General features: G+C 38.4%; 2 protein-coding genes across 3 annotated transcripts in view; one reads left to right on the top strand and one right to left on the bottom strand.

Annotated features, from left to right (window-relative positions):
- The window catches only part of FBXL13 (F-box and leucine rich repeat protein 13), a 179,486-nt gene that overhangs the window by 79,193 nt on the left and 78,126 nt on the right, over positions 1–22,167 (bottom strand). The window contains 2 exon segments of the mRNA XM_024738118.1: positions 7,986–8,110; positions 11,728–11,780. Of these exon segments, the coding sequence (XP_024593886.1) occupies positions 7,986–8,110; positions 11,728–11,780 (178 nt within the window).
- Positions 1–22,167, top strand: part of LRRC17 (leucine rich repeat containing 17) — a 42,005-nt gene that overhangs the window by 12,919 nt on the left and 6,919 nt on the right. For both annotated transcript variants that reach the window (XM_024738098.1, XM_024738097.1), the window contains exon 2: positions 15,078–15,982. In XM_024738098.1, coding sequence (XP_024593866.1) covers positions 15,214–15,982 — 769 coding nt within the window. In that variant the 5' untranslated portion in view covers positions 15,078–15,213. The remainder of the gene's footprint in view (positions 1–15,077; positions 15,983–22,167) is intronic.

The following is a 22,167-nucleotide window of genomic DNA, read 5'->3' as shown; positions in this document are numbered from 1 at the left end:
CAAATAACACATCTCTGGTTATTTACCGCTTAACAAATGCTTTTGCATACCCAAGCATGTTTGAAACAATAGAAAGCAGAGCAAAAATAGAGAATCATTATGAAATGTATTTTTATTATAGATAAGAAAGTCAATGTACATTTTTTTCATATGGCGAAAAACATCAATATTAATTAGTTTTATCCTAAGTGTTGTCTCAATAGCAAGAACTAGAAGTTAAAATCAAAACAGAATTCTCATTTTGGGTCCTATTTTTCTATCTGTTGCCCACTAAAGGTATAGCTTCATTTGTAAAATAAATGTCCTTAAAAAATTATGCAGAGATGTAGTGTTATTTTAAATTTCCTAGGAGAAAAGTTTATCTCAAACTATGGTTGGAAGAGATGTTTTAAGTTAAAAAAATAATTTGTACTGTGATATATGCTACTCCCAAATCATCTACTTTGCGAGTTCAGATTTTCACATATGGATTTATGGATTTTTAAATATATATTTCTCTCTCTCTTCCCTCTTCACCCCCCCACTCTCTTTCTATCTATAGATACATACACACATACATACATACACACATGCACATATATTCTCTTTCTATATATAAACACACATTCATACATGCACATATATTCATCACATATATATCTTAATATGAAATGTCTAAAGAAAAGTACTGAGTGATGTTCTGTATTGCAGGACAAAGAATCCTACAGAATTCCTGAAACGGTCAGGGGCCCTCCACAGTGGTGCTTCTGGAGCTGGCTTGTACCAGCCCATGAGAACCAATTGTTAGCATCTCTTCCCAATTCCACATTCAGTGGCATCATGTTGGTAGCTTAAAATTGGCCATGATGGAATTATTTATATCACAGAAATCAATAAATCCTACAAATCAAAACACACCTTTAGGGCTTCCCTGGTGGCGCAGTGGTTGAGAGTCCGCCTGCCAATGCAGGGGATGCGGGTTCGTGCCCCGGTCCGGGAAGATCCCACGTGCCGCGGAGCAGCTGAGCCCGTGAGCCATGGCCGCTGAGCCTGCGCATCCGGAGCCTGTGCTGCACAACGGGAGAGGCCACGAGAGTGAGAGGCCAGCGTACGGCAAAAAAAATACCTTTGCTCCCTACCCCAGCCAGTTATTAAACATTTATCGGGACACTGCTGTCCTTGGAACTCACTTTCAGAACTACTGATATAGAGAATGCAGTATGCTGAGAAAATGTATACAGAAATAAAAATGATGAGAGAGAAGATGACAGCTTTGAAGGACAAGAATAAAAATCGATCTAAAAGTAAAAGGGGTTTCTTAAGATAAAACCTGAACAAATGGAATAGAAGCATTTAAAAAGAAAAATATCCATCAGATAAACCCAAATTGAGGGACATTATATAAGATAAATAACTAAACCGTATGCTTCAAGTGTCGAGGTCATGAAATACAAGGAACTACTGACGACTGGCACAGATTTGAGGAGACTAAGGAGAAATGACAACTGAATGCAATATGGAACCCTACATTGGATCCTAGAGCAAAAATAAAAGGACATGAGTAGAAAACTTGATGAAATTTGTATAAAGACTTTAGTTTAATTAATAGAAAAAAAAAGAGGGCTTCCCTGGTGGCGCAGTGGTTAAGAATCCGCCTGCCAATTCAGGGGACACGGGTTCGAGCTCTGGTCCAGGAAGATCCCACATGCTGTGGAGCAACTAAGGCTGTGAGCCACAACTACTGAGCCCATGTGCCACAACTACTGAAGCCCACGCACCTAGAGCCTGTGCTCTGCAACAAGAGAAGCCACCACAATGAGAAGCCCGCGCACCATGACGACGAGTAGCCCCCGCTCGCCACAACTAGAGGAAGCCTGGGCATAGCAATGAAGGCCCAACACAGCCAAAAGTAAATAAATAAATAAATTTATTTTTTAAAAAAAGAAGGAAGGAAGAGAAAAACACCTTCCTTGGCTGAGAAAAATCTAAGTTTTAATGTTCAAAAGGTTTACTATGTTCCAGGAAAAGTTAATTGAAAGAACACAGTTAAGTTTGGAAGATGTTTTTAATTTCTCAGAGAAAAGGAAGTTCATGCCAGCATCTTGGCAGGAAAAAATAGGTTACCAACAAAGGAAGAGAAAAATCAGGCTGGCTTTAGACTTCTCTTTAACTTGAAATAGTAAAGATTATGGAGCAACATTTGTAGGGTTTTAAGGATAGAGTAAGGGACATGATTCAAGAACCATACACCAAGAGAATTTGTTGTTCATCCTTCAAGATAACAGAAAGTCATCTTCAGAAAGTAATGACTGAAAATCTAATACTTGCACATCTTGCCAGATAAAGAGTTTTTAAAACTATATTTCCAGTCATCATAGGGTGAATCAAAATCAAAATTAAAGAATAAGGAGATTGTGGAACAAATGGACCATCGATGAATGATAAAACTAGAGTTAGGACTGCATAATCATTATAAATATGATTACAATGTTGAGTTCAAACACCAAAAATCAACATTAAAAGGAAAGTTAAATGATTAACAAAAATCACAATTAATAGGTATTTACATATAGGTGAGTGGAAGTAGAAGAACATCAAGTTCAAGGGAGAATTAAAGTGTATCAGATCTCTTGCCTAACACAGGGGGAGCCAAAGTTACTGTTTCATCGTGACTTTGATAATTAGAGAAATGCATGTTAAAGCATGTTTTTAAAAAACATACAAATATCCACTAGTTAGAATACACAAGAGAATATGCATATGTCTTTGAAATGCATTCAGATTATAGAAATAACACTTTTATAGCAAAAGGCAGAGAAGGTGAGTACAGTGCAGTAACGTAAGAAATTTAAAAATCTAAAACATAAAGCAAGATGATAAAAATAAGACCAAACACTCAGTTTTGACAAGAAATATTAGTCTTTTAAACTTCCCTCTTAAAAAGGCAAAGAGATTGAAATTTTTAAAAATAGAAGTTAGCTATGTGCTGCATGTAAAAGATAAACCTAAAATACAGCAACACAAAGGTTAAAAATATGGGTATACATAAAGTTACTCCACAAAACCACAAAAGAAACCAAACGTGACTGTATAAATAACAGATTAAAAAGAATTTAAGGCAAAGAAATATCAACCAGGATAAAAGATATAATTTTATGTGAACAACTGCTACAGTCTATAATGAAACATACTACTTATTAATCTTTACGTGTAAAATAACAAAAATAAATTAATAGAAGCCTTATCATAATAGGCAACTAATATATCACTTATCTATGACATATCGAGAATTTATACATATATGTGCATATACACCTAGAAATGTTCTCTGAAAGAAACTCGTTTGTTTTAAACATTCATGGATGATTTACTGAAATTGAGTATATAAACTAGTCCACCAAGAAATCTCAATAAATTTCAAAAAGTAGAAATAATTCAGTCCACATTTCTTGACCACAGTGTAAAAAACTAGAATTAAAAACATAAGCTTAATTAAGAAACTTCAACAATTTGAAACCAAAAATCCTCTTCTAAATAATTATTAGGTCAAAGCGGTAATCAACATATAATCAAATATACAAGTTTGTTTAGAAAATGAGAACAATATTTATCAAATCTTATAAGCTTTGCCTAAGTTCTTCTTTAGAAGTAATTTCATAGCTCTATTTTTTATTTTAAAAGGAAAGAAATCAAATCATACAAATGAAAAGTTTAAAAAGATACATGTACATCATGCCCAAGTCCAAAAGTAACCATTTAGAAAATATAATGAGAAATCATAATCAGAAAGGATACTATTCACAATGGCAATGAAAAAGACACCACAGACTATCCATATGAATAAAACAAAATTTTGAGACATTTAAGAACATTTGAAAGAAAAATTTTAGAAGTATACTATGTTCCTGATAGGGAGACTAAATATTATAAAAATATGGATTAGTTCCCAACTTATTTTACCTTTAATTATTGACATACTGGTAAATATCTTACAGCTGGGTCTTCAAAAACATGTATGCATATAAATGTATATATGTTTACTGTAAATTTGTACATCTTACTATTTTCTTAAATAAATTTTTTTATTTTATTTATTTTTGGCTGCGTTGGGTCTTCGCTGCGGTACGCAGGCTTATTGCAGTGGCTTCTCTTGTTGCAGAGCACAGACTCTAGGTGCGCAAGCTTCAGTGGTTGTAGCACGTGGGCTCAGTAGTTGTGGCTTGTGGGCTCTAGAGCACAGGCTCAGTAGTTGTGGCTCACGGGCTTAGTTGCTCCACGGCACGTGGGATATTCCCGGACCAGGGCTCGAACCCGTGTCCCTTGCATTGGCAGGCGGATTCTTAACCACTGCGTGACCAGGGAAGCCCACATCCTTACTATTTTACATTAACTATTTTACATATATAAAAGATGTACAGCACACAACTTACAAATAATAACATACACAATACTGTTTATTGCTAATTTCATATAGTCAATTGATTCTCAAACAATGTTTTCATTCATTGACTTTTGCCAAACTCATAAATATAGCTAGTACTTTTGTCTTCTCCTATGTGCACATAAAGGAAAAATAAAATTGTTCACTCTGATGTATTTCTTTTTTTTAACCAAAAAATAAAGTTCAAAAGCTTGAGGAATGGGTATAATTCCAATATGAATAATTTTTATTTATATTAATGGTTAAGACAAAAGTAAAACCACAAAGATTTATGTCCAGATTTCACTCATCCATCAATGATGTGACAGTTTTCAAGTACTGAAAAGGTATTTCCTCAACTTTTTTGTGCTAATCATAATGTTGTAGCTACAGATATAACATACTTTTTTTCAATATTTTTTATTGAAGTATAGTTGATTTACAATGTTGTGTTAATTTCTGCTGTACAGCAAAGTGATTCAGTTATACATATATATACATTCTTTGTTAATATTATTTTCTATTATGGTTTATCATAGGATATTGAATATAGTTCTCTGTGCTATACAGTAGGACCTTGTTGCTTATCCATTCTATACATAAAAGCTTATATCTGCTAACCCCAACCTCCCACTCCATCCCTCCCCCAACCCCCTGCCCCCTTGGTAACCACAAGGCTGTTCTCTATGTCCGTGATTCCGTTTCTGTTTCATAGATAGGTTCATTTGTGTCATATTTTAGATTCCACATATAAGTGTTATCATATGGTATTTGTCTTTCTCTTTCTGACTTACTTCACTTAGTATGACAATCTCTAGTTGCATCCATGTTGCTGCAAATGGCTTTATTTCATTCTCTTTTTTGGTTGAGTAGTATTCCATTGTATTATGTATCTTCAACCATTCATCTGTCAATGGACGTTTAGGTTGTTTCCATGTCTTGGCTATTGTGAATAGTGCTGCTATGAAATAGTGATGCATGTCATGTATTTTTTGAATTATAGTTTTCTCTGAATATATGCCCAGGAATGGGATTGTTGGATCATATGGTAATTCTGTTTTTAGTTTTCTGAGGAACCTCCATAATGTATTCCACAGTGACTGCACCAACTTACATTCTCACCAGCAGTGTAGGAGGGTTCCCTTCTCTCCACACCCTCTCCAGCATTTGTTATTTGTAGACTTTTTAATGATGACCATTCTGACTGGTGTGAGGTGATACCTCATTGTAGTATTTTAAATTGTTGACTTCTGATAGTTGCCTTTTTATTTATTTATTTTTGGCTGTGTTAGGTCTTCATTTCTGTGTGTGGGCTTTCTCCAGCTGTGGTAAGCGGGGGCCACTCTTCATCGCGGTGCACGGGCCTCTCACTGTCGCGGCCTCTCTTTTTGTGTAGCACAAGCTCCAAACGCGCAGGCTCAGTAGTTGTGGCTCACGGACCTAGTTGCTCCGCGGCATGTGGGATCTTCCAAGACCAGGGCTCGAACCTGTGTCCCCTGCATTGGCAGGCAGTTTCTCAACCACTGCGCCACCAGGGAAGCCCTTATTGTAGTTTTGATTTGCATTTCTGTAATAATTAGCGATGTTGAGCATCTTTTCATGTGCCTATTGGCCATCTGTATTTCTTCTTTGGAGAAATGTGTATTTAGGTCTTCTGCCCGTTTGGGGATTGGGTTGTTTGTTTTTTTGTTGTTGACTTGTATGAGCTGTTTGTATATCTTGGAAACTAAGCCCTTGTCAGTCACATCATTTGCAAATATTTTCTCCCATTCTGTAGGTTGCAGACATGACACACTTTTAATCTGCTATCTTGTCTTCTCCAGTCTAAACAATCAACAAAAAATTAAATCAAACCCTAATTTGTATTGTATGGCATTTTTCATGGTACAGAACACTCCCATTTTGGCTGGTTCTAAGCTACCAGTGAGAGAGGTCACTGAACATGGAGTTGGGAAGAGATGCACAGTGCTGTAATATTTTAACCATACAGATACAATGGTCATAACCTCTAGAACATAGATAATAGTAACATGTACAAAAACATTAGAAGGTGATGAGTTTTTTGTATGTACTACCTATATAAAAATTTTAGATATATAAAGAGGTATCACACATCACTTGAGAAAAGTTTTATTCAATAGATGATGCTGGAATAACTGGTTAGTTATTTAACAACTCTTTTTTTTTAATTACTGAAGTATAGTTAATTTACAATGTGTTAGTTTTGGTGTACAGCAAAGTGATTCAGTTATACATACAAGTATACATATATATATTCTTTTTCAGATTCTTTTCCATTATAGGTTATCACAAGATATTGAATAGGGTTCCCTGTGCTATACAGTAGGTCCTTGTTGTTCATCTGTTTTGTATATAGTAGTGTGTATATGTTAATCCCAAACTTGTAATTTATCTCTCCCCCTCCCCTGCCCCACTATCCCCAAGGGTTTAACAGCTCTTGATGTGAAAAAAAAATATTCTTAGCTCATGGACTGCACAAAAACAGGCTTTGGGCTGCACAAGTCATAGTTTGATGAACCTGTTAGATCACTGCTTCATTTATCTACCACAATTAATTCTAGGTTGATTATAAGTTTAAATAAAAACAAATCATACAAGAAAAAAAAATAAATGTATATCAAATGCCTGGAAGGAGGAAAACCCTCTATTTTTTTACAGACTCATGAGAAATTTCAAAGGAAATGTTTGATAGATTTGACTGACTAGAATATGGAAAGTCAATTAATGAGATAAAGCAAATATGTTACCACCTTTTTTTAGTCTTGCATATTTCCAGAAAATGGTTAGAGAGAAAAGATAAGGAGAATTACCACCTATAATTTTCTCTGTTTAAGCTTCTCTAAATGCCTCACTGTTATTTTCCGAAGGATCTCAAAAAAGTTACATTCTCAAAAATGGTTCATTCTTTCACAGTAGTTTGAAAACTGTTTTGAATCTCTCCCAATATGAGCATATACTCTTCCTGATTAGTCTTTTCCTTGGTGAAAATAAAGAATAATTGAATGACTTAAATTTTTGATAAAATTGAATATTCTGTCAACTCTTAGTGATGTCTTATATTCTCCTTTCCCTTCTTCTCCAAAGAAGTGCTGGCTTGTCAACAGTCCATAGATCAAAAAAACGCAGGTTTCCTGGAGGTGATTGGGGAGGGGTCCCAATAGGTAACCAGAGCATGACAACAGGGAACCTGGCTCTGCAGTGCTCAGGGTCTAAGGAGGCAGGATATTGGGGTTCTGTTGTAGAGAAGTCCAAACACTGGACTGGGATTGATGGGCTAGGCTCCAAAGCCCAGGAATGAGGACCAGAAAGAGATAGGCAGAGCCTAACTCAACCTACTGGGCAAACTGCTACAAGAGTGACCCCCAAATACCGGCCAAGGCAAGGCTAAGGAGGGAGAGGTTAGGCACTAGCCTGCGGACTTGAAAGCAGTCCTGTTATCAGAATAGGGGTACCAAGGTGGTGGGGTGTTAGTAAAAGGATCACTGCCTTTGGGGAATACTAGAGCAAGTCAGAGCCTAGAGGAGCAAAACTAATTTCAGTGTAATACAGATAACACAAGTATTACCTCGGCAGGAGTCGCATTGTCCTGTTGGTGATAGTTGTGTTAGATAGATTGAGATACAGGACTCCAGGACAGCTCTCAGAGATGTATCTCATTGATTCATCGTGCATAAAAACACAGGGAAGAATCTTATCAAAGTCTAACAGGCTTTGCTATTTCCCTATTATCTCTCTATTATCTCACTCCCTACTCCAAAAAAGTATATTCGAGTCTTGGTCTCTTCATAGTCTCTGTTATCATTTATAAATCAAATTAAGTAGAAGGTGATGGCTTTGCTTGAAGGTTCATTACTCCCTCCCGTTCCCTTTCTTTGCAAATAAAGTCCCATTGCATCACAATGACACTTCATTAAAATCTGAACCCTTGCCAGTTCAACCCTTTGAGCTCGTGTCAAAGTGTCAAACACTCCTGACTCGTTAGATACATGAAAATGATTAAAAATGGATCCATTTTTAAATTTACTAAAATCATTCTGAAAGACAGGATGAAACTCTTTCAACTGGACTTCATTAAAAAGTGAGTCCAGGGCTTCCCTGGTGGCGCAGTGGTTGAGAGTCCGCCTGCCGATGCAGGGGACACGGGTTCGTGCCCCGGTCTGGGAAGATCCCAATGCCGCGGAGCAGCTGGGCCCGTCAGCCATGGCCGCTGAGCCTGTGCGTCGGGATCCTGTGCTCCGCAACGGGAGAGGCCACAACAGTGAGAGGCCCGCGTACCGCAAAAAAAAAAAAAAGGGTCCATATTTACGCATGTATATTTATACAGAGGTGTCTGTGTGTGATTAAGTTTCTGTGATTCTGTTACTGAAGATATTAAAACAGCTAAACAGCCTTGCACCAAATTTACGTTAAGTTTGAGATGTCCTGAAGTAAAATATAGGCTGCATACGTGTTGGACATGAAATTCAATGCAGGGGGTACTGCAGGGGAGAATAACAAAGATTCAGGGAACCCTCTCCCAGAGAGCTGAAATCCAGACAACAGTCTCTCCTAGTAATATATATATACACACACACACACACATACACAGTATGACTGCAACATGAGAAAAACACAGAGTGATTTCAAGCATGAGCCCTAAATTGACATTTGCAAGACAGATGTGTTTCAAGCTTTGATTGCAATGGTGCTGCTTCTTGTATTGGTAACTATTTACAAAATGTTCTAGAATGAGTAGCAGCGGGTTTGTTTTTATTTAATGATTTATGAGTCTCCCCAGGAACACTGAAGAAGTCTGCTAGTTTCAAATATTTGTGGTACGTTGTCCTGGAAGAATAGGCCTTTGCAGGAAGAGGTAAACTGGCACTAGGCTAGGAGATGAGGTTCGGGGAAGAATTCTGCATGGTCAATATGGCTTCCCCGAACACCACTAAGGATGGCAAAGGTTTACTTTCAGCAGGATCATCAATGCCTAACATTCTGTCCCTAGCTGCTTCCTGGAATCATGAATATTAAAATAACAAAATCCTGTAGGTCAGAGCATCTCGCACATGGGATAAGAATTGTTTGATTTACAGGGGAAGCAAACCACACCTTAAAGAGAACACAAGATTTTTTTTTTTAAGTTGTAAAAAAAGGTTCTGTTGTCAAAAGGTTCTGTGTGCCAATGACGCATGAGAACAAGTGCAGGGCTTTCAATAAACACTGTACTCTTGCCACTGCATTCAAGATACCAGCAATTTTTCTAGACACTCCACCACCAAAATGTAGGATTTGGATATACATGTACAGATTAAAGAGTATACAGTACACTTTTTCCCAGCAGGAATGGAGAGAACAAACATAATGTGTGGCATTATAGTTCAATAGAAAGAATCTATCTTCAACAATGTTCATGGTGCCAATCAACCATCAAAGCGATTGTGCACCTGGTGGAAGACGCCGGCAAAAATGCAAATGAAATGGGACAAGGAGGAAGATAGAAAGCTGGTTTACACCCTAGAGAGGTGGCCACACAGATGAAAATATATGGGAGCCAGCAAGAGGAAGATGAAGTAGGCATTATGTAACATAGAATAATCTGATTTTCCCTTTGAGATGAGGAGGAAGTTCAAAGGAATTTTGTTCTCAATATTTAAAAGAGCTCAAATTTCAATCCCCAAATGTTTGAGCACACAAATGCAAAAATTGTTTCAGTGTCCACATTGCAGGATGGTCCATGAATTTGTCTATGATGCACTCAAAATCTTTCCGGATGTAATATATTCATAAGGCAAGCTTCTTAGAAATCAAAGCTTTTTGAATGAATGTTACTCAACTCCTTAAATGTAAGCCTGTCTCTCAGTCTTTGTCTCAAAGGGAAAGACAACAGTAAAATGTAGCTAGATAAAGTTATCAGCCCTGTACATTATTAAACTCTAAAACTGGAAAAGACTTTGATGTTCACAAATTCAACACAGATGGAATTGGGTTTTTTTGGCGGTACGCGGGCCTCTCACTGTTGTAGCCTCTCCCGTTGTGGAGCACAGGCTCCAGACGCGCAGGCTCGGCGGCCATGGCTCACAGTCCCAGCCGCTCCGCGGCATGTGGGATCTTCCCAGACCGGGGCGCGAACCCGTGTCCCCTGCATCGGCAGGCGGACTCTCAACCACTGCGCCACCAGGGAAGCCCAGATGGAATTATTTTGACTTTCCTATTAGAAAGCCAAATTAAAGAATATGATCTTTTATCCAAGTGAGAACTAAAGCTCCCTGAGGGCCAAAACTGAAAATTCATCTTAAATTCCCTATAGAACCTCTATTTTATAACATATAAGTTCCCTATATATCTTTATATATAAAGATAAATATATCTTTAACATAGTAGGTGCTAAAAATATCCACAGAAAGAATGAAATGGAGTAGAAATCTGAAAGAAAGAACTGTTAATGAGGAGGCTGGGTAGGTAGCAAGGAAGAGCCAATTCACAAAGTCTTTTCACCTGTGCATGGACTTCATCCTGGAGCTGGTGCTTAATGAGGAGGGGGAAGCAATCAGGCTGTTCATTCTTTTCCCTCCTATCTCCAAGCAAAGAGCACAGCCGGAGCAAAGGCAAAACAGCAAGAGGAGCTTGGTGCATGCAGGAAAGAAAGCATAGCAGCTTGTGGCTGCTGAAACTTAATGTGCATGTAGGATTTATGAGAAGATGAGGCTGGAAAGGGAGGCAGAGACAAGATGACCGAGGGTCTCCAAGGTACAGTAATGTTAAAGAGCTTTGACTCTATCCAATAGTGTAGATGATAAGTGTGTGTCTAAATGATGGCAGATGGTAGTGAAGTGGTCACATCTGCCTCTAAGAAGGAATATTCTGTGTCCACAGGGTGTAAGACAGATTGGAAGTAGAGGAAAGCCTGGAGACAGGGACCAGGAAGGAGTTGGCTAGAGTTACATGTTCATTTCCATCTTCTTTGGTGCCACAGCTGATAGCCATGAAGACTTATAAATTGAGCCTATTGTCTCTGTTGGGGCCCAATTTTTTCTGTCTCATGCACACATGGCCTTAAACAGAAATATAGTTCATTTTTGTCTAGTTGTTGAATAGTTTCCACTTTCCAGAGACTCCAACCTTGGACATATCTACAGGAATAATAAGAGCATTACATAAGTTGGATAAAATTTCTTGCCAGTGTTTAACATAGTTTGCTTTTCTCCATATTTAATCCTAAATGAGCACACAGGCATGTATTTTGGCAGAATCTCTGTGTATTAGTACTCCAGTGGAGCAAGTCTGAATCTATATAAACAACAGTAAAATAAGCTTCTTATACTCACCGTGAGTGTTGGACAGTCAGAGACATTCAGCTCTTGCAAGTTTCTACAGAGGCCTAAATCAAACAAGTTACACATTATTAAACACCATATTACAAATCTTTAAAGTTTTTCCATCCTACATTCACTGCTGTGTATTCATCAGAAAACAAACAAAAACCCTGGCAAATAACTTGTCCCAAGTATATGGTTTCCTTTCCCTGGAAAAAATGATTTATTTTGGCTTTAAAATTAAAAAGTATACACATGTTTATTATTGTTTGAGGATTAAAGAAGGAAGGGGGAAAGAGAAAACTATTTTGGGAAGAAACTGTATATACTTAGAGCTTTCAGCTTTGAAGCACTTGAAGAAAACCAGTCTGCTTTTTTGTGGCATGACATTTTTGTTAATTTGGGGGGTTTTGTTACCTTTTAACATTCAAACATACAAAAAAGTTGAGAGAAGTAAAGAATTGTACAGTGAATGTACCCATCACCCACCCATATTCTACAATTTATATTTTACTATATTTGCTTTATCACATATCCACCTGTACATCCATCTCTCTGTCCCTCAATCCATCTTAATTTTTTATGCATTTTAAAGTAAGTTACAAACATCAGCACACTTCCTCCCCACAAATAATTAAGCATGAATATCATGAATAATTCATCATGCATAGTAATTAACAAAATATTTCTATTTTAGGTTAGATTTATATACAGTTTACAATGAGTTGCAGATTGAGATGTGGAGAGTCAGAAAGGTCAAGTACCTGATTAGTTCTGGAACCAGAGACACCTGCACAGCTTGTGATCTGGCAGGGGAAACAAGGATTGTGTTATACAGTCAGCTCTCTGGGTCTAGACTAACAGTAAGTAAAACTCCAAATCTGAGACAGAAGAGAAGCAGTGAGGGGAGGGGACACAAAACAGTGAATGGGAGGAATGCTTGGGGCAAAGAAGGGGAAAGGCATTCTAGATGGAGGAGACCTGTACAAGCAGGAAAACTCCAGGTAAGGGGGTGATCCTGGCATTCACACTGCTACAATGAATAGGAAACACATCTGCCAGTTATAACCAAAGAGCCCCACGACAATAACAACAGAAATGTTATTAATTATAAATCCATTTTGAATATTTCTGTCTCTGCCAAGAATGGGCTATGTCCTAAGTAATAAGTACAAACCAAAACCAATTTCAGAATTTTAAAGATGAAAACAATTCTTAAAACTGTACAGCTCTTGACAGCAAAGGAAACCATAAACAAGACAAAAAGACAACCCTCAGAATGGGAGAAAATATTTGCAAACGAAGCAACTGACAAAGGATTAATCTCCAAAATTTACAAGCAGCAGCAGCTTATGCAGCTCCATATCAAAAAAATAAACAACCCAATCCAAAAATGGGCAGAAGACCTAAATAGACATTTCTCCAAAGAAGATATACAGACTGCCAACAAACACATGAAAGGATGCTCAACATCATTTATCATTAGGGAAATGCAAATCAAAACTACAATGAGGTATCACCTCACAATGGTCAGAATGGCCATCATCAAAAAATCTACAAACAATAAATGCTGGAGAGGGTGTGGAGAAAAGGGAACCCTCTTGCACTGTTGGTGGGAATGTAAATTGATACAGCCACTATGGAGAACAGTATGGAGGTTCCTTAAAAAAGTACAAATAGAATTACCATATGATCCAGCAATCCCACTACTGTGCCTATACCCTGAGTAAACCATAATTCAAAAAGAGTCATGTACCAAAATGTTCATTGCAGCTCTATTTACAATAGCCAGGACATGGAAGTAACCTAAGTGTCCATCGACAGATGAATGGATAGAGAAGATGTGGCACATATATACAATGGAATATTACTCAGCCATAAAAAGAAATGAAATTGACTTACTTGTAGTGAGGTGGATGGACCTAGAGTCTGTCATACAGAGTGAAGTCTGAAAGAGAAAAACAAATACCATATGCTAACACATATATATGGAATCTAAAAAAAAAAATTCTGAAGCACCTAAGGGCAGGACAGGAATAAAGACACAGACGTAGAGAATGGACTTGAGGACAACACAGGGAGGGGGAAGGGTGAGCTGGGACGAAGTGAGAGAGTGTCATGGACATATACACACTACCAAATGTAAAATAGATAGCTAGTGGGAAGCAGCCGCATAGCACAGGGAGATCAGCTCGGTGCTCTGACCATCTAGAGGGGTAGGATAGGGAGGGTGGGAGGGAGACGCAAGAGGGAGAAGATATGGGGATAGATGTATATGTATAGCTGATTGACTGTTATAAAGCAGAAACTAACACACCATTGTAAAGCAATTATACTCCAATAAAGATGTTAAAAAAAATGTGCAGCTCTTGGAAGTCATCAGTAATACTTAAGGGAAGAATAGATACCAAAAAATATAATAACTAAATTTATGAGATTATTAATATTTTTATAGAGTGGTTACCTGAATTCATGCAATTCAAATATTTATCAAGAACCTGCTATGTGCTAGAAACTCTACAGGTGCTGGAAATACAGCAGTGAACAAAATAGAGAAAAATTCCTGCCCTTATGAAGTTTACATCCTAGTTGGGGGAGAAGGACAATAAACAAAAGAAGCAAAATATCTATTTTGACAGATGGTGATACGTGCCCTGGAGAGAAATAAAACCAGAAACGGAGTAGAGAGCGACCAGCGAGTGGGAAGGGGTACTACTTTTAAATAGAGCAATCAGAGAAGGTGTTGCTGAGAAGGTGACATTTAAGCCAAGGTGTGCAGGAAATGACAAGGACAGTTGCAGTTTACCCTGAGTATTTCTGGAGCCCACCTTCAACATGATTGGTGATTGGGAGACAGTAAAGGAAAGAAAAAAATAAGCTCAGGAGGACATTCATTGGAGTCCTACTCTGATTTGCGCATCTCAAAGCTGTAAGGAGAATCCCTTTAATTTCTTGAATCCAGTTTCAGTTTTCATAATGCTAAGTCCTAACAATGTGGAGTACTTCCCCTGGATCAGGCACTGCGAAGTGTTTGATGCCCATGAGCCTGTTTCATCTTCCCAGCAATACTAGAGGTATCCTCAGTCCCACTTTACAGATGCTGAAGATGAGGTTAAATAATTAGCCTGAGGTCACACAGTTCAGCAAGTAGAAGAGCCTTGATTCACACTCAGGGCCCAAACATTTAGCCACCAAACCAGGCAAGTAGGAGGGTGTGGAGCCTTCTACACCACTCTTCTGCATGTGCCTTTATTAACGGAATACCTTTGCTTAAAAATAAAAGTAACTTGAAAACTTGCTATTATTTGTCAATTGCGTTGCTCACAATGGTCTCTAAATATTTTTTTCCTCCTGCAATCTAGGGACTCCACCGTACCTCAGCTGGGCCTCATTGTTCCTGAACTGCATTAGTTAAGATTACCCAAACGTGGATTTCAAAGGAATACTGTCATTGTTCCATCTGTCACACCAAGTAATTGGGGCCAGCTGGATGTCAGGATGCGCGTGGTAACCATCTTAATCCTGCTCTTCTTTTGTAAAGCCGCTGAACGCAAAGGAAGCCCTGGGGGTTCGAGAAACCGAGTGAATCACAGCCGGGCTGGTGGGAGCCGGAAGGGCTCCAGCCTGGTCAAACGCTATGCTCCAGGCCTCCCCTGTGAAGTGTACACATATCTTCACGAGAAATACTTAGATTGTCAAGAGAGAAAACTAGTTTATGTGCTGCCCGGCTGGCCTCAGGATTTGCTGCACATGCTATTAGCAAGAAACAAAATCCGCGTACTGAAGAACAACATGTTTTCCAAGTTTAAAAAGCTGAAAAGCTTGGATTTACAACAGAATGAGATCTCCAAAATTGAGAGTGAGACTTTCTTTGGTTTAAATAAACTTACCACTCTCTTACTGCAGCACAACCAGATCAAAGTCTTGACAGAGGAAGTGTTCATTTACACACCTCTCCTGAGCTACCTGCGTCTCTATGACAATCCCTGGCATTGTACTTGTGAGATGGAAACGCTTATTTCAATGTTGCAGATTCCAAGGAACCGGAATTTGGGGAACTACGCCAAGTGTGAAAGCCCACAAGGACTAAAAAATAAAAAACTGAGGCAGATAAAATCTGAACAGTTGTGTAATGAAGAAGAAAAGGAACATTTGGATCCAAAACCCCAAGTGTCAGGGAAACCCCCAGTCATCAAGCCTGAGGTGGACTCTTCTCTTTGCCACAACTACGTGTTTCCCATACGAACACTGGACTGCAAAAGAAAAGGTTTGTAAGTTTCTTACTTTTTCGTTTTCATGGATGATTAAAAATGCTTTCTGAATCTTAGGAATCTCTGCATCCCACCATGACTTAGAATTTTGGGAGCATTTCCACCAGAAATCTTTCCCCAATGACAATGGAATTTACTCCGAGCTCAAGATGGTTAGTGATTTGGGGAACATTAGAGGAGGGGGTAGGAGGTATGCTCAGGAGGGGCAGCCATTTGGGTCCTACTCTTATTTGCTCATCGCAAGCTGTGGCTGTAAGAAATTTCTTTAATTTTAAATCCAATGTAATTTAACTGATGTAGGTAAACCAGTGGGTATGAAATCAAGTGCCAATTTTTTCCGTATAACCTGATTTACACCAATTAAATCCAAAACATGGTATGCATCTGTGGGGAGATAATAACCTCAAGGAAAACCATGTGCAGAGCAGGACAGGTGAGAACACCAGGAGAAGGAAGCCAAGTGGGCTGTAGTGATGGCATGTCTGTAGTTCTTATAATTTAGTCTCAAGGTTTTCAAAAACGCTTGCTAACATCCTGTATCTTAATTGTTCCCAAATTATCCAAAATAAAACCTAAGAATATTGAAAAAAAACTAAGTTGAAAGTATTAATCCAAGAACTATGAGACTAAGAATAGCTTTCTAGAATATTACTTTCTGCAAATCATTACTTGCTTTTACATCGCACACAATCTTGGGCTAGTAGTGTGCGGGATTTGTGCATACAGGACAAATACATGAAATAAGAAAACAGATGGGAGATTTCAGTAAGGCTCTTGACGTGTTAGTGAAGACATTCTCAAAGTGTAGTCTGGGCACCGCTAATCTATCCTAGGACAACAAGGCATTTGAGTGTCTGTTTCATTTCTGTCATGGGTTAATAACTTATATGTAATATTAAATTAAAGCCAGATGTCATTGAATTAGGGTCATAAAGAGCATGGTATCATTCCTTCCAGTTATTTTAGGAGGGTTTGTTTTAAGAACAGAAAGGAAAGGTTAAGAGGAACATGGAGACTGGCTCCTCTCAAGGAGACCATAGGCAGGAATCTGTGGATTTGAAGAAGCAGGAATAAATTTGTTCATTTATCAGCGAAGTCTTGCTCAAGACTTGCTGCCTCTCTCTGACTGTGGAAGGTGACACCTGGTTAGATCACACCACGACTACATGACACCAAAAGGTTTGCTTACTGTGACACTGTGAATTATATATCGTTGATGCTAGAGTAGAGCAATTACAGTATCATAACCTGGGAGATGCCGTTATGGGATCCTCTGAGTTTGAGAACCTACTATGCTCCAGGTATTCCACACACATGCTGTCTACAGCTGCTAACAAGGTAGTAATGATAGTATCCCCATCTACAGTTGAGGAAAATGAGGCTAAGGGAGGTTCAGTCAGTTGCTCAAGGTCTCATTAGGTAAGCAGCAAAACTAAGATTTGAAACTTGGTCCACCTGAGCCTGCTGGCATCCATAATTAATCTAACCATGTTCAAACAAGCAGCTGGAACAAAGAAAGCATTAAAGAATTGCAGAGAAGTCAGTACGTGAAGTTTCTCTGTAGCCAGGTTGGGTGGAATTTCCCTAACACGGTTAACGGTGAGTACTTGGTGCTTCATGACAAAGAGCATGTTTTACTAGGATTTCCTTTGTGATGCTTAAAAACTTGAATTATATATTTTAAAAACTAATACAAAGCTACTATTCCTAGACTTGAGTTAGAAAACCTACTTGATATCGCTAAGGTTCTATCCTCAAGCTAAAGTTAATTTGTACTTGCTGCATCAGGTGACAAAGAGAAAATAGTAGAGTTAAGCTCATTAATTATCTGAGAAAAATGCTATTAACACAAAATTGAAGATTTCTACAGCTATACCACACTGTAATTTAAGAAAAGATAACCTAGTAGGAAATAACTTTCTTTTTTACTGCTTTTCTACTCTGGCCATCCCCTCTCCAGTGAGCCTATTTCTGCCTTTGTCTTTTTTTCCATGATATTCTTCTCTTTTTTCTTGGCAAAAATCAACTTATAAAAATACAAATATATTTTTTATTGCTCTCCTTCCTCAAGTTACTGTTGTTGTCTAAACACAACCTTCCAGACATGCCCCATAAATTCATTCTTCATGCTTTAAAAACACATGATTTACTGGAAAACAGTATAAATAAAGTTTATATGACATGCACAGTTAGTACATATATACTAACACTAAAGGACAACTCAAGGTCCTCCACTTGTTAGTGACGACGTAAATCAGAGCCTATACTTTTTAGATTATAAAATGAAGGGTAGTTGTGTCTTTTAATATCATCAATATAAATCACTCTCACTATGGTTGATATCAGTCTATTGATTCAGCTGATAATTTACTTTTCATTTTTTGATATATTGTTGATTCCCATAAGTTTAAAGTCAAAGGTCTTCTCTATTAAATTCCCTTTGGTACTGCCTGGCACAGGGCCATGTTCTTTAGATTGATGATAATAATTGAGCTGCTTTCTTTGCTCTTACAGAGCAGTAATTTAAGCAACTTTTAAACATAAAAATATATAGAAGTTAAAAATCATGGCTGGAACTCAAGTATGACACTGAATTTTATCCATTGTAGTTTTCCTTACCCCATTCTATAACTAGATAATAAATGTCAAATACTGAGAATAAATGTTCAGCAGTGTTCATCTCTAACTGCCTGCCAGAGGGTAGTAATACTTTTGATTGTGCTCACATGTTGGACACTATGTAGGATCTAAAGAAGCCTAAAACACACCATCAAGAGTGGAACTAGCAGTGATATTAATGAGAGCTGCCATCTAAATGCTCTGTGTGCCTAAGACATAGCAGTTTCATGCATTGTCATTTACTCTTCACAACCTTAAAAGAAATACTAGTATTATCCTCATTTTAGGAAGGAAGAAGTTGAGGAGTAGAGAAGTTAGGTTGCCCTTTGAAGATCACATAGGCAATCCCTAAGCAGTTCCCAAGCCATTGGCCACCATGCACTGTCCTCTCTTCCTTCAAGATTCTGGGTATGCCTATTAACCAAGAAGAATTTATAAAAGCCTTCTGGGTGCTTCCTTCCAGTATTGAACCCTCCTCTTAGGCTCTGTACAATTCATCATGTACATGATCACACTCAAGGAACCCGAATACAGATTCCCTTAACTCGGGAATTAGTTGTGCCTTTCCCAGCTGACAGATGATGAGTCAGATGGTGTGTGTAGGGTACCTAATACATGCCATTTTGACCACATAGACCTCAAAGATCACTATTTTTGCCTTAAACATCTGACAGCAAGAAAAAGAAGCAATAGCTTTATTCATTGGGTGACAGGCACTTTGCCAACAAAACTTAGTCTTTCAAAGGGAATAAATGTGAGATTAGTTGAAAGCCATGTTTATGCCATATTGAGATGGATGGATTTGCCAAAAATACATGAGAGAGTTTTAAAACTGCTTTTTAGCTTCACATTTACCAGAATAATTTACCATTTTAAGGATTTATTTTACTTCTAAGATTAGGGCTGTGGAGAATTATGACCATAAATTGCTCCCAGCTGCCTCTGAAGATAATTTCACCATTAGTTTGAACAATAATTAAGAACCTTTTATTTGCAATACATAGGGCCATTTATATCTCTTTACCTACCACTACCAAGCCTTAAGAGTAGTTCTGACATTGCTGACAATCAGGGTAGCCTGCTAAATGAGAAATTACGTGGAAAAAATTTCCCAATTTCCTCCTCAAAATCAGCAAGGTTTGGTTGGGGGAGAGGCAATGCTTGCCAGGGGTGATAATCAAGTAAATATGATATTCGTTGAAGGTTTACCAAAAATCTCAGATAGCAGCAAATAACCGTGTGGTGCCTGGTCTAGAAATGGGGACATTGACCAAATTTGACTTCTGGTCTGGGGAAATTTCTTTTTGTGTAATCTTTATCAAAGACAAACATACTTCACATCAACATTTGCATTTCTCATTCAAGTTTAAGGTTAAAAACTAAAGAATTGTTTTTACTCATCAATACAACAAATAAGATTTTTCCATGTTTTTCTAAGCCTACTAGTAAAGGCTTTGGTTTGCATTTCCTGGTATTACTTGTGGATCCTGTTTTTATTCAGGTCTGCTGGTAACAATGCCAAAGTTGGTTCTGCAGTTCATATTCCTCTTCCACAGGTCTGCCACATTGCTTAAGCTGGGTTTCAGGGTGTTCTCATAAACATTTTTTTCTACCCATTTATTTGTGGTTAACCCACTTTAGCTTGTCCTACAATGGTCGCTTGGGACTCACCCTCATGTCCTACAGTGGTTGCTTATCATTCACCCTCATGTCCAGCCCAGCAGATGTGGGTTCAGCAAGCAAGTACTGATAAATAGGCTGTTTTCCAGGACCTAGGAGATACTAACTCTGGTGGCAAGGAAGACCTACAGCCCTTAATGGCTTTGTAGGGCCTTGGTGAGGACTTGGGCTTTTATTCATAGTGAGATGGGAAGCAATGAAAGGGTTCTGCCATCTGGAGGATGGCAAGCCATCTGGTAAAATGACAGGATCTCACATGTTTTAACATGATCACCTGGGCTTAGGACAATATTGGGATAATCCAGACAAGAGGTGATGGTGGCTTGGACCAATGTAGTAGCAGTGAAGGAAGAGAGGAGAGGTGGGATCCTGGGTATTTTGAAATAAAGCTCTATTCCTCTTTTAAAAATCTTCTAAGAAAATGCCACAGCCATTCTCAATAATTATTCCAAATGCTAAATGTCAAGAAATTATTTCTTCTGCCTGTCCTCAAGTGTCTCTGTGGTTTTCACTTTTTCCTGGGATATCCATCTCCTTGTTTACATGTAGTGCCCAAGAGAGAATATAGCTCTCCAGTCAGGGTCTTGCCGGTCCTAAAGGGAGGATTACCTCAGCGTTGCAACATTATAATAAGTTCAAGTCTTAAAATCTTTCACCTTTCTATATGTTGGCAGACACAACTCTAGGTCAAACAAAACAATGTCTTATCGGAGGATGGAAATAAAATCAATCCAAATTTTCAAAGCATTTTTATTACAAGAGGGCTCAATATTCCTGAATCATTAAACTCAACACGTTTAATGAGCTCATTATTTCCCATATGTTAGTTAGATAACTTTGTTGCTGCCTAAGAAACTACCCCAAAACTCTGTGGCTTAAAACAACACACTTTATTATCTCACCGTTTCTGTAGGTCAGGAAACCAGATATGGGTTAGCTGAGTCCTCTACTTCAGGATCTCTCACAAGGTTGCAATAAGATGTGGTTTCACCTGAAGGCTCAACTGGAAAAATATCCTCTTCCAAGCTCATATGACTGCTGGCAGGATTCAGTTCCTCAAGGACTGTTGGACTGAGGGCCAGAGTTCTTGCTGGTTGTTGGCCAGAGGCCAACCTTAATTACTTGCCATGTGAGCCTCTCCAAAATGGCAACTTGCTTCATCAAAGCCAGCAAGAGAGTCTGCTAGCCAGACAAAAGTCACAATTTCTTATAACCTAATTATGGAAGTGAGCTCCTATCATATTTGCTGCATTCTATTATTAGAAGCAAGTCACTAGGTTCAGCCCATACTTAAGGGGAAGAGTTTATACAAGGGCATGAATATCAGTAGAGGAGATTGTTGGATGATATTTTAGAAGCTGGCTGCCACATACCACTTATTTATTTATGATATATTAGGCACTGTTCTAAACTTCCCTCAGGAAGCTTCCATGGCAAGGAGGGTGCAAAAATGAAAAAAATCAGTAAGATGTACCCTGTGCCTGATGCTGATAACTGCCATTGAGAAAAAGCAGGAAATGGTATTATCATTGCTGTTGTTGCCTACTTGAAAGCAGGGAGATGTCATTTTAAATACAGAGCCAGAAAGGTCTTATGGCCATTCCAATATATTGACCCCCACCCCAGTTGCTCCCCAATCCCCACTTAACCCTACATGACAAGCTTGAGGATTCTAAGCAGATGGAACAGCGTAAGTGAAGCAGAAAGGTACCATGAATAGGCAGCAGAGCATAGTGGTTAGAAGCATAGTTTTGGGGGCTAGCATGTCTGTGTTTAACTCCTAGAGTGTGTACCAAACGTAAAATAGATAGCTAGTGGGAAGCAGCTGAATAGCACAGGGAGATCAGCTCCGTGCTTTGTGACCACCTAGAGGGGTGGGATA

Source organism: Neophocaena asiaeorientalis, unplaced genomic scaffold, assembly GCF_003031525.2.
Source record: "Neophocaena asiaeorientalis asiaeorientalis breed wild unplaced genomic scaffold, Neophocaena_asiaeorientalis_V1.1 scaffold170, whole genome shotgun sequence".
Classification (NCBI taxonomy): Eukaryota; Metazoa; Chordata; class Mammalia; order Artiodactyla; family Phocoenidae; genus Neophocaena; species Neophocaena asiaeorientalis.
This window is presented reverse-complemented; position numbering and strand designations above follow the sequence as displayed.